Source organism: Aptenodytes patagonicus, chromosome 4 (genome assembly GCF_965638725.1).
Source record: "Aptenodytes patagonicus chromosome 4, bAptPat1.pri.cur, whole genome shotgun sequence".
Taxonomy (NCBI): domain Eukaryota; kingdom Metazoa; phylum Chordata; class Aves; order Sphenisciformes; family Spheniscidae; genus Aptenodytes; species Aptenodytes patagonicus.
The window spans coordinates 60,494,677-60,510,729 of record NC_134952.1 but is presented as its reverse complement, the minus strand read 5'-3'; the positions used below and the strand labels follow the sequence as shown (position 1 = coordinate 60,510,729).

Genomic DNA, 16,053 nt, shown 5'->3' with positions numbered 1-16,053 from the left:
GGTTGTGAGAGCCAAAACTTTAAAAATACATTAAATATCCTGAAACTCCTTCAAAATCCTAAAAGCTGATAGCAGGTTCTATAGGGTTTGGCTAGATATTTTGATATCTTAACATATTAGCAGAAACAGAAATTTGCAAAGATTATCAACGTGGACACTTGGTATAGAAATATATTCACACAGGGAGAATCCAGAATATTTCAAGTCTGGAAAACTTTCAAGGGAAGTTGAGGGAAAGTAATTCATGAAAGCAATTACAGGTGCAAAGTCTACGTTACAGAACCTAAGCACTTCCTGCTTCAGTCTCTCCCTGCCCCTGCGTCACCTTGTCCAACCCTATAAGAGTCACAGTGACCACTTCACTAGCCTTTTTTGTTTGGGACAGACATATTGGGCCAATAAACCTCACTCTCAGAAATTCTCTTAGTGGATTTTTGTCTTTTTGTCTTCTTAACCTATGTAAAAAGATTACTGTGATTAACAGAAAACAGCTGGCTGGCTGGGGCAGATTATTATTCCAAAAGATTAATCTTCCAAAAGATTAATTAACTTTAACCCAGATTTCACTCCTTTCCATGTAACTTATGCAGGCAAATGACACGAGTTCTACGATGTCAGTGCACTTTGAGATACACTCATGGGCAAGGCATTGTTTATAGTTATCTCTTGTCTTGTCTGACATCGCACCATTGCCAGGATTGCCCTCCGAAACCTGCAAAGGACAAGAAAGGGAAAGCAGAAAGATCATTAGCTGGAAAACCAAATATAAAGAAAAACTGGGTAAGCCGGCCTTAAGTATTAAAACAGTTTTCAACTTCAGTAAAACTTAATGAAAAATGGTGTATTTGGAATTCAGAAGGACCCGAGTCTTTTTCACTTCCATGTACAGGAATAACTCAGTTAAGTTCAGTGTTTCTTCTACAACAGGGGTCACAGCAGCTTTTGCTTATCCCAGGACAGGGTATAGCCACGACAAAGATGAACTTACAGAACGGTGAAAAAATGAGATGTTCTTTCATTGGCTCAGCAGGATCAGATAAGTTCACCTAGACAGAGATCACAGGCTCTGCTTCTAGGTTGGTAGTAGAGAAAGGAAGGATGCCTCTTCGCAAAACACAGCTCTCAGTCAGAGGCACTGGCTTGTTAGAGCATTTGATGTGCTTGCTCAAAACAGAAGAATAGGCTTAGCTTATTTACTTTAACAAAAAGTGTCAATCCATCCTACTCAGTCAGCATATGACACATCCCAAATCAAGCAAGGAAATCTACAGAAGTTACATGTCACTAAGCCACCACACATTTTGGCCACAGTCATTAAAACCAGTCTACTGCTGATGCAACCCAAATTCCGTAAGGAGTCCCTTTGAGAAACCACAAAGGGACTTTAAAAACTGTCTTGCAAAAGCTTCATTAATGTGTTCTCAAAAATCTTTACCAATTCAGTATGTTCTGATGATGATCAAAACAATTTCTTTCAGACTTTCCTGTCCAAAAGGTCATCTTTGGTAAATCGACAGTGGCTTACCCTTTGATCTCTTCACTAATCAGTTTGTCGTATTTTACAGATGATCCTTCTATAGTTAGATGATATGCTAAAATCATGAAGTAGACCAGTACTAAATTAGGAACACTTACTTTTTGTTTGCAACAACATAAATGCAGGGATTGTAGAATGTGGAAGATTTTGCGAAGAGAGGAGCTATGATGGCCATTGCGGGAGAAATTTTCTTTGGGTCTCCAAAGGAAGACCACAAACACACAATCGAATATGGAGACCATGCCACCAAGAACATTACTATCATCACAACAGACATCTGTAAAACAAGAGGAACAGACACATGACCAGTATTACCTGAAGATGAAGACCTCACAACCTAACCTCAAAAGCACATGCACCTGTGTGAAAATACAGCTGTCCAGAACCAAATAACAACATGTAAATAAGCACACCTGACAAATTTTGACAGGTTATAATGAAGTGTCACTCTGGGGATTTAATAGCACATCACACTGCCATGTATTTTGGCATGCTGTTATTTCATTATGTACAATCTTCCTTCGCAGTCAGCACTACTGATTATGTTAAATCTGTCCATCAGAAGTTTAAATGGCCAGAGAGGACTTCACACATGTATTATGATCACCATAACAGGTCACTCTGGGATGCTATTACAAACAATAAACATGAACAGAGAGAAAAATCTAAGCCAAACGTTTAATAAAAAATGTTAATAAAAAAGTTTCATAAGGCTTAACTATGGTACAGTTAAATAAAAGAACGTAAATGTTTTAGGACACAAAGGCTCAGTCCATGTACTTAAGGAACCCAGAAGTGTCTCCTTAGTTAAATGAAGCACGATAGCCATGTTCAAGCATCATACCAAGGAGATACCTGAGCAGTCATGTCTTCTCTGCTTGCCTGTCAGGGAGAACAATCTGGGCACGCTGGGGCTCACAGCCCAGAACACACCATGCCACAGCTAGAACTGAACAGTGACAAACTGGGGGTAGTGGCAGGGTAGGAGAGGAATCAACCAGGACAGACTTTTCTGGCTTTTGTCCTGGACATGAATCAGTAATGGAAACTGGAATGGAAATCTCAAATTAATCAAGAGGACAAAACAAATCACTAGAAAACCAAACAAAACTGCAGGGCTCTTTGTATGTACAGGATTCCCTAGTGTTGTTTACCTATACCCTTATTCAGTCTTTCAGTGATGAACAAAATGAGAAACAAGAAGTAAATGGCTACTTTGTATGAGCTGTTCTAGAGTATAACCAATAAACAAACAGCGACTCTCTCTACAGAAGATTCCTATTTAAATACAAATGCAATACCTATCGATAATAATGTAAAGAAAGAACCCTTTCGTTTAGAAGTTTGTTTGGTGCATAGAAAGCTTAGAAGATGTTAATTTGTGAAAAAGTCCAATTCTAAAGAAGAATACTGCTTAACTCTAAAGCTTCAATCTTTTTTTTTTAAATATAACTCAGTGTCTTCAACTGCAAAACAGAAAAAAAAACATTTTCTTCACAAATGTGAGTCTAAATTTATAACTGAATCCTCAGTTTCAAGCATTCTTGAAAGTTCTTCAGAAGAGCAAAATACTCAAATTATAATTTTTACGTAAAAATACCATTTTTCAGAATTTAGCAATGAGAATCATAGAATCATAGAACAGTTTGGGTTGGAAGGGACCTCTAAAGGTCATCTAGTCCAACCCCCCTGCCATGGGCAGGGACATCTTCAAATAGATCAGGTTGCTCAGAGCCCCGTCCAACCTGACCTTGAATGTTTCCAGGGATGGGGCATCCACCACCTCTCTGGGCAACCTGTGCCAGTGTTTCACCACCCTCAGCATAAAAAATTTCTTCCTTATATCTAGCCTAAGTCTACCCCCCTTTAGTTTAAAGCCATTCCCCCTTGTCCTGTCGCAACAAGCCCTGCTAAAAAGTTTGCCGCCATCTTTTCTATAAGCCCCCTTTAAGTACTGACCGGCTGCAATAAGGTCTCCCTGGAGCTTTCTCTTCTCTAGGCTGAACAACCCCAACTCTCTCAGCCTTTCTTCATAGGAGAGGTGTTCCATCCCCCTGATCATTTTCGTGGCCCTCCTCTGGACCTACTCCAACAGGTCCGTGTCTTCCTTATGCTGGGGGCTCCAGAGCTGGACACAGTACTCCAGGTGGGGTCTCACCACAGCAGAGTAGAGGGGCAGAATCACCTCCCTTGACGTGCTGGCCACGCTTCTTTGGATGCAGCCCAGGATATGATTGGCCTTCTGGGCTGCGAGCGCACATTGCTGGCTCATGTCCAGCTTTTCATCCACCAGTACCCCCAAGTCCTTCTCGGCAGGGCTGCTCTCAATCCATTCATCCCCCAGCCTGTATTGATACCGGGGGTTGCCCCGACCCAGGTGCAGGACCTTGCACTTGGCCTTGTTGAACCTCATGAGGTTCACTTGGGCCCACTTCTCGAGCTTGTCCAGGTCCCTCTGGATGGCATCCCGTCCCTCTGGCGTGTTGACCACACCACCCAGCTTGGTGTCATCTGCAAACTTGCTGAGGGTGCACATGATCCTACTGTCTATGTCATTGATGAAGATGTTAAACAGTACTGGTCCCCATACGGACCCCTGCGGGACGCCACTCGTCACCAGTCTCCATCTGGACATTGAGCTGTTGACCACTACCCTCTGGATGCGACCATCTAACCAATTCCTCACCCTTTACCGGGCAGTCCACCCATCCAATCCATACCTCTCCCGTTTAGAGAGAAGGATGTTGTGGGGGACCGTGTCAAAGGCCTTACAGAGGTCCAGATAGATGACATCTGTAGCCCTTTCCGTGTCCACTGATGTAGTCACTCCATCAGGGAAGGCCACTAGGTTAGTCAGGCAGGACTTGCCCTTGGTGAAGCCATGCTGGCTGTCTTGAATCACCTCCTTGTCCTCCATGTGCCTTAGCATAGCTTCCAGGAGGATCTGTTCCATGATCTTCCCAGGCAGAGAGGTGAGACTGACTGGCCTGTAGTTCCTTGGGTCTTCCGTTTTTCCCTTTTTAAAAATGGTGGTTATGTTTCCCCTTTTCCAGTCAGTGGGAACTTCACTGGACTGCCACGACTTCTCAAATACGATGGATAGTGGCTTAGCAACTTCATCCGCCAGTTCCTTCAGGGCCCGTGGAGGGATCTCATCGGGTCCCATGGACTTGTGCACCTTCAGGTGCCTTAGATGGTCTCGAACCTGATGTTCTCCCACAGTGGGTGGCTCTTCATTCTCCCAGTCCCCACCTTTGCCTTCTGCGGCTTGGGCAGTGAGGCTCGAGCGCTTGCCAGTAAAGACCGAGGCAAAAAAGTCATTGAGTACCTCCACCTTCTCCGTGTCCCGGGTAGCCAGGTCTCCTGTTTCATTCCGGAGAGGGCCCACGTTTTCCCTCGTCTTCCTTTTATCCCCGACGTACCTATAGAATCTTTTCTTGTTGCCCTTGACATCCCTGGCCAGATTTAATTCTATCAAATTTCTAGAAATTAATTTTAAAAAAAATTAATTCTATCAAATTCTATCAAAATTCTAGAAAGTTTTCCAAGGAATGTTAAGTTTGCACCGATAAGTAATTCAACAGCATAGGTACATATTCTTTCCAATACTCTCTCACTTTTTTTACCATGCCCAACCATAAATCATATCTTCACACAAAATCAAAGGAGCTAGTGAACTTCAAGCTTTCTCAAGGGCTTTTATAAATTAAAAAAATGTCAACCTTCCAGGCAGGATATATCATTTTATGCCATAACCCGCATTTGCTACTGTTTACATAAGAAAGAGGTAAACTCAACAGACTGAAAAGAAAAAGGGTTTGGAATCACACAGCTCAGGAGCTTGGAAATGCACTTTCATTTCTAGGCCATGAGTTCAAACCAGAGTTGACCAATCCATTTCAGACCAGATACACCTGTGAATCTAGCAGAAAGCCTAAGGGCTCTGCAGACACAAAGAGTAAAAGTCCTCCTAGGACACCTCTGAGGTACATTTCTATGTAATGACAGAGGGCAGCGGCAAGGAAAATTCATGTTGTTCCCAGCCTTCAAACTAGCTATTCATCTGGAAAGAGTATTAGGCCAAAAGTAAAGAATCTAGTGTTATAAGTCAAGCCAGGAGTTTTCACCAAGGCTAAATTTCAGTTAATATTTAGTATGAAAGGAAAAGGGGGAATTTAGGAAACAGAAATGCTTAAAAGGCTGCACTGTTCCTTTGCCCCCAAGACTTTAAAAGAACATGCTTAAAACAAAACATGCCCTCATTTACCATACCTTTGTCACATCTACTTGGTCAGACCAATCTACGTTGATGCTTTCCAGGCAGTTACTGCTGGCATACTGTTTCATTGTCCGGGAAACATTGTAATAACAGTAAAACATGACTGTTAAGGGTACAACAAAGTTAACAGCAATTACACTCATTGTGTAGGAAACAAAGGACCTGATAAGACAGAAAAACAAAACACAGCAACTTACAAACAGCCATCCAAGAAAAGTTACTAAAGAATTTGATATTTTTATTTGATTATGAAATTTTAAAACAAGCTTTTAAAGAATTAGGAAAATTTTCTTTAGCTTTAATTTTTTTATTAGCAACTACAAGTCTTGCAGTTTTCAAGCATGGCTCAATTCCTATGTTTTTTCTAGACTTCTCTATTATTCCATTGTTTTAAAATGATTTTTATAAATTAGGCTTCATACTTCAGAAAGAAGACGTTATGCTCATATAGTGCTGAATTACATAATCCTAGCCTTCAGTGAGGCAGCAAATTTAAAAGAAAGGGTGAAGGGGAATCTTACACATCATTTTTCCTCCAATTTACTGTGCACGTTGCTCCAGTCGGATCCGGAGCGTAGCTAGCCCAGCCTACAGTAGGCATGGAAGCCCAAAAGACTGCATTTATCCAAGCAGCAAGGATTAGAGTGGCATAGCTACGGGTAGTCATTCTTCTTCCTGTGGCCAAGCACATACAATCACAAACCGTTGTCATCTTTTGCTTCTTTCCAGTGTTGAACTTGAACGACAAGTGGCTTCCAACAAGCACATACCAGGTTAATAATGATCCTTTCAAAGGCCTACACTCCCGAACACTGCAGCATACCTGTTTCATACTGCTGACCGACATCTCAAGCTTTCCAGCCTTAAACGCCACTTAAATACCATCACCCATTCCAACTCACAGCATACAGGCAATACCTGCTCCTAACCCTTTGCCAAAAAGCTTATTATGCGACAGTGCACGCAAGTACATCTTTGCATGGTTGCAGGGGGAGGAATTAACTGTTACAATACAGCTGCGTTATTTAACCAAGTACTGTAGGATCATGCCCTAAATTCAAATTATGCCCAGCACTGTAATTATGGAGTCATTCATGAGAAAACAATACAATTAGACTCTTATTTCATAGAAGCCCAAGAGTGAATGATTTTTTACCATAAGTACAGTACCTGTATCAGGCCTGCAGATTGTCAGATAACGGTCAACTGCAACAACAGTGAGCAAACCAATACTCGCCATCCCAAAAAAGATATTTAAGGCAGCATAGATCTGAAAGTAAAACAAACAAACAAAAAACCCTTCCTGAGAAATCTTTCAAAGGTACAAACACAAATTTGTGGACTCAATTGAAGGCACTACGATACATTACATTCAGCCAGTGCTCTCTTCCACAAGCAAGATACTGAAGGAATTAATTCAATGCAGGCAATTTGGAGTTGGCTCATTTAAAATTAAACATTTCAAAAGCAACCTGCTTGTGCACACATCAGAAATCCTAAAGACAGTAGTCTAAAAAGCAAACAAACACTGTACTTCAATAAGTAAATTTTGAGGTTCAGAGATAAAGAGTTTGGAGGTTGGGGGCAGGGGTTCAATTCATGTTTTTGATATATGTTAAAGAAACCTGAAGAGCATTTGAATCATCAAAAAAGTTACGGCTTTAGCAAATGGTCCTGAATTGTCACTCTTTCCTCTGTTGTATAACTACACTTATTTCACAGATATGGTACACTGATTTTCCCCATCGGCCCCCATTTTTACATGTGTCAGATCTACTGCACAGAGTAACATATGCTGCAATCCCAACATGCTCCAAATGCATCTGCCCAGTCATCCCATGGGCAGCCTGACCGGGAAGGATGACCGGGAGGGCTGTGTTACCACTGGCAGCCCTGAAATACAGAGCCCCGTGCCAGACCACATGCCACCAGCGGTTATAATAGAACCACATGACATTCAGCCATCTCAGTTCACAGGATTCATTTGGTTTAGGCTGACATGAGTTGTGCTTCAAGTGATCTTACCTCCCAAAGCATTGGTAGTGAGATTTCACATCAACTTCAACCCACTACAAGTCAGTCTAGATCCAAAGATGTTAAAAGTGAGGCTTCCTGTCAAACAGTGACTGAATTTTGAGCTTGAAATAACTGTGTACTCAGGCAAGCGATGTCAGATTGTTATAAACATCCATTATATAAAGGTCCAAAATGTATAGTGTTGCTAATATTTCCCTTGAGTCACATTTTCAGCATACGTCTTCACATTACTACCCATTTTCCTGGGCACTTAAGCCCAACAGTCTTTTTAAAAAGTAGATTTAAATCACAGTACATAGCGAGCAAAGGGCACCATCTCTCTGCTATGGAAGTACAAATTTTCAGTCAGTCTGTTTTTAAAAATAGACAGCTATTAAAACTAGGCTAAATCTTGAATGAAGACCAATAGCCTTGCAGGCCTTTATTTTGGATATCCTAATAGTCCCATCCAAAAGAACATGTATTTGCCGAGCAGAAGTCATTAAGATCTGTCAAGCTCACCATCAAAACAGTAGCCACATCCAAAGTCTTTTAACTATCAAATAAGTCATCAAATGTGCATGTGCTACTATAACCTTGTTCACTTGGGGATTTCATTTCCTAAGCCTTCTCAGAGCTATTTTAAAATCTCTAGTTGATAAATAAAAGGTTACACTTTAATGTTTTCAGATTATAAATACAAGTTTGGAATGAAATTCACACAAAATCCTATATCCAGAAATTGTTGACATTATAGAACATCAGCTTCAGGTCTACAGTCAAATTTTGCATCTCCATCTTATGTCTTAAAAGAACTAGTATCAGGTAGAGCTACTACTTATTTCTCAGTTTGCTTTTAAGTGCTCAAAACTTTCTCTCTGACTGAATTGCAATACCTGGCATCCAGTATATCCAAATTTCCAGCTTCCGTGCAGGTCTGAGGCAGCAGACATGGGGTAACCAATGCCACTAACACCAATGTCAGTAAAAGCCAAGTTGATAATAATTGCGTTGGTTGCTGTCCGAAGCTCTTTGTGCTTAACAAAGATGCCTAACACAACTATGTTACTGAAAATGCTTATCACTCCTGTAAAAACAGAAAAAGGGAAACTTTACAAAAGATACACACCAGCCAGTAAGATACATGCAGAAGAAAATGCAGGCTATCATAATATCTAAGTCCTAAACAAGTTTTATTTTCAGTCAAGCACAATTTTGCAAAGAGGATAGACACCTGAAAAGAAAAGAAAAGAAAAGCTTTTCAAACTAGGTAACTTTCACTTGGATTCAGTGAGGGCCAAAAGTGGAATGTTTTGCCAAACCTGGGACTTCCGATGCAATGACAACAAGCATAGCAGAAATTCAAAAGCATCTAGGATTACAATTCAAACACTCCAGCCACCAACTACAGTGGTGTCTTCCATGCAGGTTGGTGACTGGCAAAAAAAAGCGGGGCTTATGATGCACCTGACCTAGCAGCAGGCCCCTGCCACCACCTGAGATCTTCCTTTCTCAGTGGAGAGTTCCCACTGTGCATTCAGACAATAATCCTGGGCAAAAGGAATATAGGAGCTTGACTTTCCTACCACTATCCTAGCCAGACTGACTCCCCTCTCTGCTCATGAGGTCCCGATTCTTTGCAAGCATCACAGTTGGCTCAGGTTGCTGCAAATTGTATTTTCTAAGCCTTGTCAAGCAGTCTGGATGATCCGCACAGCCTGCCACAGTGGCATGGCTGGGTCTGCACCAGAGCTATTTCCTCCACCTGACAAACTCTAAGGCTGTGTCATAGCCATGGTAAAAGTCTAGCTCTGCACTGAACTTGCTCCTGCCTCGCTAACCTGTGTATTTTTAAACCTCTTTAGTCTGGCTTCACTCAAACTGTGTCTGAAGTCTATTATTAGGCAACACAAGAAATGGCCAGTAGACAAAGAGTTGTAATAAAGAAATACAGTACTAAAGCTAAAATGTACATTCTCCTCTCTTCGTGTCCAGTCCTTCTGAAATCTGCTTTGGACTTAAAGCTCTTCGAGGTGCCCAGGACACTCTTCAGGACCCTGTGCATCAGCAAGCTTTTTCTGATCCTGGTGACCTATATTAAAACCTCCAGATCCTCCTTTTCTCCTGCTATTCCTCCTTCCTAGCCAAATTCTACTGCATGGCTCTTGGAATGAGTTTACATGGCACTCCTACAAAACAGAGGGGTTTTTTGTTGTGGTTTTATTCTCTTCAGACTCTAGCCTGTTGCAGAGATACCCAGAGCAAACTCCCATCCTCTAAACTTTCACTAACCCACTATTAATACAAGCTATTAATAAACACCGAATAAGGTTAAAAACTCTGCCTTGCACCTCAGCAGAGAAAGACTCACAGCCCTTATCAATAAAATGGAGAATTCCAGTATGTTCAAGCAAACTTGGCCACTAAAAAAATAACTTGTAAATAATAACAGGAATTTGTAAGTTGTTCATAGATTCCCTAGTCTGGCACAGCTATTACAGTATCACTGAACCAAATCTAAAACTTATAAACATCTGTATAGCCTGGGCACCTTAAATTACAAGTGCGTAGTGGAATGTTATTTTGGTAAAAGTCTAACAACACATTATCCATGGAAATGCCCCTCAGAAATGTTCTTTTTTTTTTTATTTATTTAAAAAGTTTCACCTATGAATCAAAACACTGTGGTTTTCATCATCACAGATCTGAGGCATAATTCTGTAAGGAGCTTGAGTGAATGGCTGTCATACTGAATGGGGACTTCCAAAAGCAGACCCATCTTCTTTCACAGTCATTGCCCATCCTGCTCCACTCCCCTGGCAATCCATCACCTTTACTGCTGGGATTTCTGCTTCTCTATTGGCTCCACCAAAAACCTGACACACAGAGCTTAGCTTTTGCTGACACACCTCTGTGGAAAGGGCAATAAGGTTTTTAAGTATTATACGATGTTCTTCCATCTCTGTCACTATCAATGCTGCAGCACAGGGTTAAAAATCTCTAACATCAATTTATAGTCAGACTCCAAACACGCTGCAGTTCAAACAACAACCTCAAATCAGCAGGGTTAGAAAACCTGAGGGCAAGAATCAGTTTCAAGCACTTCGGCTCTACAGTTGAATTTTGAAGACTTCAGCTGGTATCGATATGGAAATTCCTTCAAATCATGGAAAGTCCTGTGGACTCCATCATTGGCAGAACACAATCCATAGATTTATAAATACCAGCACACACCCCAGTGCATCAAACTGAGGCAGACATTTCTGGAGTCAAATACACATCAGAAGTACCATCTGAACCACTATGCTCGGCAAGAGCTATGCTAATACCATGACAGATATGAAAAAGGGCAGAAGAAAAGCCAGTGCAATCATAATAACATACATAAAAATATAACAAAGATGATACATTGGATAATGGACACCAGGGACACCACCAATTCTTCAGCTTTCAGATGGAGTTTCTCCATTTAAATTATGTAAATTGGTACCTTTTTTATTATACCTGAAACTCACATAAGGAGTTTCACTGCAACATTTTATTAATCAGTACCAATCTCCTACATTACAGAAATTCTCTTAACAGATTCAGTAATTTTAAAATCAAATGAGGCAAAATTATAATTAATTCTTGGCTATCACTCTTTCCATTCTCTTTTTAAAACCACCAAGCATGTCTGTTCTCAGGTGCAAGTCTCCTTCTCAGTACATAAAAACTACATTACAGATGATGTTGGAGATGCATAGCCACATAGATGCCATCAGCTATCATATTCATATATTCACATATTTCAGGAATGACACTGTGATGCTATGAGCCCCTAAAATGAACAAAAGCAGGGAGTGGGGGATCTGATCTGAAACCAACACCATAGTAAAAGCACTCACAGTGCCATTTCTGTCAGCTCTTCTGTTGACAGGTAGCATGAAATCTCTTAGGAGAGAGGAAGCAAAATAGAATTACAAGTTTGTAAAACAGTACAGGCTTCTTAAGAGGCATGCTTTAACAGATATTATTACAGCTGCCAAGAATGAAATCAAAAAACAACAGGACTGTAAACTCACATCCTCAGGGTGAAGGAAGGATCCTGCTAGACACACTTAAATTTAGTGCTTCAGAACCCAATCTGAAAATGAAGGGGGGGGAGGGAACCAAACCAAAACAGGGAAGAGAAAGTGGAAATTGTTAAGCCTATATTAATTAAAAATTTTAGCACCACTAAAACAAATTAATAATAGAGAAAAAAAAATGTTCTGGGGAGCAAAATGTAAGAAAAAAGATGGATTCCATCTTGAACAAAATGAGAAAAAACATGTGGATTCAAGAAGTTCTCTCTTCCCTGTTTCTGAGAATCAGGTCAAGTAGAAGGACAAAGTTTCTCCAGGCAGGAGTTAAGCAGTGCCCATTAGAAGGGCAATGAAGCTGGTGAAGGGTCTAGAGCACAAAGTCTTATGAGAAGCAGCTGAGGGAACTGGGGTTGTTTAGCCTGGAGAAGAGGAGGCTGAGGGGAGACCTCATCGCTCTCTACAACTACCTGAAAGGAGGTTGTAGCGAGGTGGGTGTCGGTCTCTTCTCCCAAGTAACTAGTGATAGGACAAGAGGAAACGGCCTCAAGTTGTGCCAGGGGAGGTTTAGATTGGATGTGAGGAAAAATTTCTTCACCAAAAGGGTTGTCAAAGCATTGGAACAGGCTGCCCAGGGAAGTGGTTGAGTCACCATCCCTGGAGGTTTTAAAAGACATGTAGATGTGGTGCTGAGGGACACGGTTTAGTGGTGGACTTGGCAGTGTTAGGTTGACGGTTGGACTTGATGATCTTAAAGGTCTTTTCTAACCTAAATGATTCTATGATTTCTTAGAGGGCAGGGAGTGCAGACCAAGCCCAAGACTTTCAGTAACCTGAAATCATCAGCTGGGACGAATTCATGTGATTCAGAAAAAGCACATGGATGCTGCCACTTGGCCTGTGAAACATCTTAGGGTTAGACAACTATTCCCATACTTCTTTAATTAAACCTTGTAGTTTTGTGAAGATGAAGATAAAAACCTCACGGCCTGATCAAGAGCAGAAGAATTTCTTATTTTCCTTCTTCCCAGGGAAGCAACAAAAACTAAAAGCAGACCAAATGCAAATACAAGCCCTAACAGAGTTAAGCAAGACACAGGGGTAGTAGCATCAAAACAATGAAGGTTAGGTCCGTGTATAACATGGAATTTACTTTACCAGTTAGCATTTTAAAATGGTACCAGAGCATTTCACCATTATAAGCTGAAGGTTATCCATGAGGCAGTACTGCTTCCTGCAGCCTGAGTATCCCTGTTTCATCACTAAAATTAATACACTGACCACTGTAGAGTGCAATATGTAAGAATTACTTTCTTCTCAGAAAACAAAGCAATTATTTGCAAAAGAGAGAAGCATTCAAACCCTTTAAAAAGCAGCATAATGATGAACACTGTACCTATACTTCGTTCTTATTCTTAGACATCTGCTTATTAACACAGCTTAAATTTTCCAGATGTGAGATTTGCTGTGGTAAGGCATTTGCAAAGCAATCAATCACACTTGCAATGTTATAGACCTTACTGTCAAAAACATTCCTCATTAAGAAAGCAAAGTCCAAGCTACAGGTGAAAGATTTACTAGACTTCCCCAACTATAGTAAGAAAAAAAAAAGAAAAAAAACCCGCACAAAGTAATCCAACTTTTTTTTTTTAAGACAGACATTTAATTTCCATGCAAGATTAAGAAAGAAGATCTGGGTTGATTCTGGCTAATCCCATTGATCACCTATGATAGCTTTGATCCCTAACACCAGGTGGTCAAACTATCTGAAAAGACCATCTTGATACATACATTTTAATCAAAATTGATTACGTTGTAACAAGTATCATACATATTTGCAGCACCTAATAGATCCAGTTACCTGCAAATAATGTGGTAGTACTGCAGAGTGTATCTAGCCTTCCAATATCTGACCATCATCCATCTCTACAGCTTCTTAACAAGTCTGCTGATCTGTGTAGCTGTTCTACCAATTCCTCTAAAAAACTGAAATAAATGATTGCCTTTGCGTTCAGAAATACCCTCTTTACCAGAACAGCAATTTGATACTCACCACTTCAAACAGATACGCTAAATACAATGTGACCATCAGCAATACTATTTCATATAAACCTAAAGTACATCAATATTTTAAAGTATTTTAAAAGCTAATTTTAACATAGAAAATGCATGGTACAGTCTATGAATAAAGTATTTGTAAACTGATTTAATTTTCCATAATAAAGGTATAGAAGGCCTATTTTTAAACACAGTAGGTTTCAGGTTTTGGTCAGGTTGATGTTTCATTGCTGTAACACTCAATGCTTCAGAAAAACATGACTGAAGCAGTTGTGGTTATAACAATGAGACAGACTTCAAGGGAAAAAAAAAGTAATTCCATAATCATTCAAGTTTAGCCAAAGGCCACTGCAGTCACAGGGAACAAACACGATGTCAAGCCTTCCAGCATGCTTTTTCTAACATGTGTCATCGGTGAAAAATACAGCTGCAACTGGAGTCTGCTCTTCTCTGATTAATGACCAGCTCCCTCCCTCTAAGTCACATTCCAACCCTTCCCCTTACATCCCCCTAACAGACACCCGCTCACATGCTCAGACTACACATATATTACTATGAACGTGTGGGCCAGGAGAAATCTCAAGATAGCTTCAAGCACATCACAGAAAAATGCAAGATGTGACAGCTATGCCCTATTTTTATCTTTTTTGCAAGCTGGCAGAAATTAATTCTCACTCTCTTCTATAATTACATATCAACAAAATATATTTTTTGAGACACAACGCTGCCTTCAATTATAGAGCAGAAAACTTAGATGTTTCTGCACACTTCAGATCTTTCTGCACACTTCAGTCAGCCTGCTGATCGCTAACTTGTCAGTAAACTATGGAGCAAAGCCATCAGACATTTGTGTAATACAAAATGAAATACCATCGCTGTTGCTATACAAAATGAGCATTCAGATCTACAGTTCTATTTTTAAAAGTTACACAACGTTTTGCCAATGCCCATACCTGCTGTTATTAAGTAAGCTGCAACTATGTTGTGTTCAGTCTGTGTAAAGGCTGAATGAGCTTCATTGTCACTTTCTGAGGAATTGGATGAATCATTCAAACGCATTTTGGACAAAAGAGACTGTCGTCTATCCTCTGCAATAATTCATCAAGACGACGAAACACTACAAAACCCTGTCAGGCAAATTCTTTCATTATTCAACAAACTCACGGAACAATTAAAAAAAGGGGGGTGGGGGGAGTTCCCCCCTCCGTTGACAGCCTCCAAGCACGATTTAATTGGACTAAAGTGCAAAGAAGTTTACACTCCAAATCTATGCAGGAGATTGTTAATTAAAACAAAGGGCAGCACAGAACTGAGTACATTTCCAACAGTATGCTTAAACTTCATTCTTACTGCTAAAGAGATTAACTGTCACATGCCCCCAAACTTTGTCCTTCAAACCTCTTGTGCAATGCTTCGGAAACCTCAACAAAAGTTGGCTCAGGTCAGTTGGTCATCAGCCTGGCTTGGAATTAATTCCCATCATCACAGCGAACACACAAAACCGCAGCACAACATAAAGACACAAATGTCAATTTCTTCAAAAGGCAGGATACGCTTACTCTAAAGTCCATCCCATCCCAAAGTCAAATCCTTAAAAGACCTACTGCTTCAAGATTCTTGGTTTGATTTAAACTCTCGAGCTGACACAGACACAAGACACAAGAAGAACACAGCCCAGTATTTTCTAAAGTGAAGCATGAAACTTCCAGAAAACTCAATTGCTGCATTTCTAAAATAGCCTGGTCTGCAGAAAATGGCTGTTGAATATGCCTTACAAGTCTGAACACCCTCCCTCTCCCAAACACACACACATAAGCTTACTTCGGGCAAATTTTCCAAAGCATGCTACTGGGCAGAAAATTATTAGGCGTTTTCCAAAGCCTTAAGCAGCAGAAGCTCACGTTTTCTTCTCTTCAATGATGAGGTAGCAGCACACCAAAGTAAAGGCCTTTTACAAAATCCTGCATAAATATTAGCTGCAATAAACCCTTGCCCAAAGAGCTTATATGCAGTATCAGTATAAGCAATCAAAGAAGGTGTTTCCCACCAGTTCCCCTTCATACAGTTTTTGCCTCCAGTTTTGTACTCATACTGGGTGT

The 16,053-nt window shown here is 40.5% G+C and overlaps 1 protein-coding gene across 1 annotated transcript; it reads right to left on the bottom strand.

The window, feature by feature from the left end:
• Positions 1–606: 606 nt before the first annotated feature.
• RRH (retinal pigment epithelium-derived rhodopsin homolog) lies at positions 607–15,013 on the bottom strand. Its single transcript, XM_076337647.1, has 7 exons — positions 14,908–15,013; positions 8,729–8,919; positions 6,987–7,086; positions 6,338–6,491; positions 5,810–5,978; positions 1,636–1,814; positions 607–712 (listed from the first exon to the last, which is right to left on the bottom strand). The coding sequence occupies exons 1-7, from the start codon at positions 15,011–15,013 to the stop codon at positions 607–609; spliced, it is 1,005 nt and encodes a 334-aa protein (XP_076193762.1).
• Between the last annotated feature and the right edge of the window lie 1,040 nt (positions 15,014–16,053).

What these genes read in the sequence shown, in the direction of transcription:
- RRH (XM_076337647.1), bottom strand. Translation starts at nt 15,013, where the DNA reads ATGCGTTTGAATGATTCATCCAATTCCTCAGAAAGTGACAATGAAGCT. An exon ending in AGCTTACTTAATAACAGCAG is followed by an intron (nt 8,920 to 14,907) that starts GTATGGGCATTG and finishes CTGTTTTTACAG; the next exon opens with GAGTGATAAGCATTTTCAGT. An exon ending in AATTGGAGGAAAAATGATGT is followed by an intron (nt 5,979 to 6,337) that starts GTAAGATTCCCC and finishes CTGTCTTATCAG; the next exon opens with GTCCTTTGTTTCCTACACAA.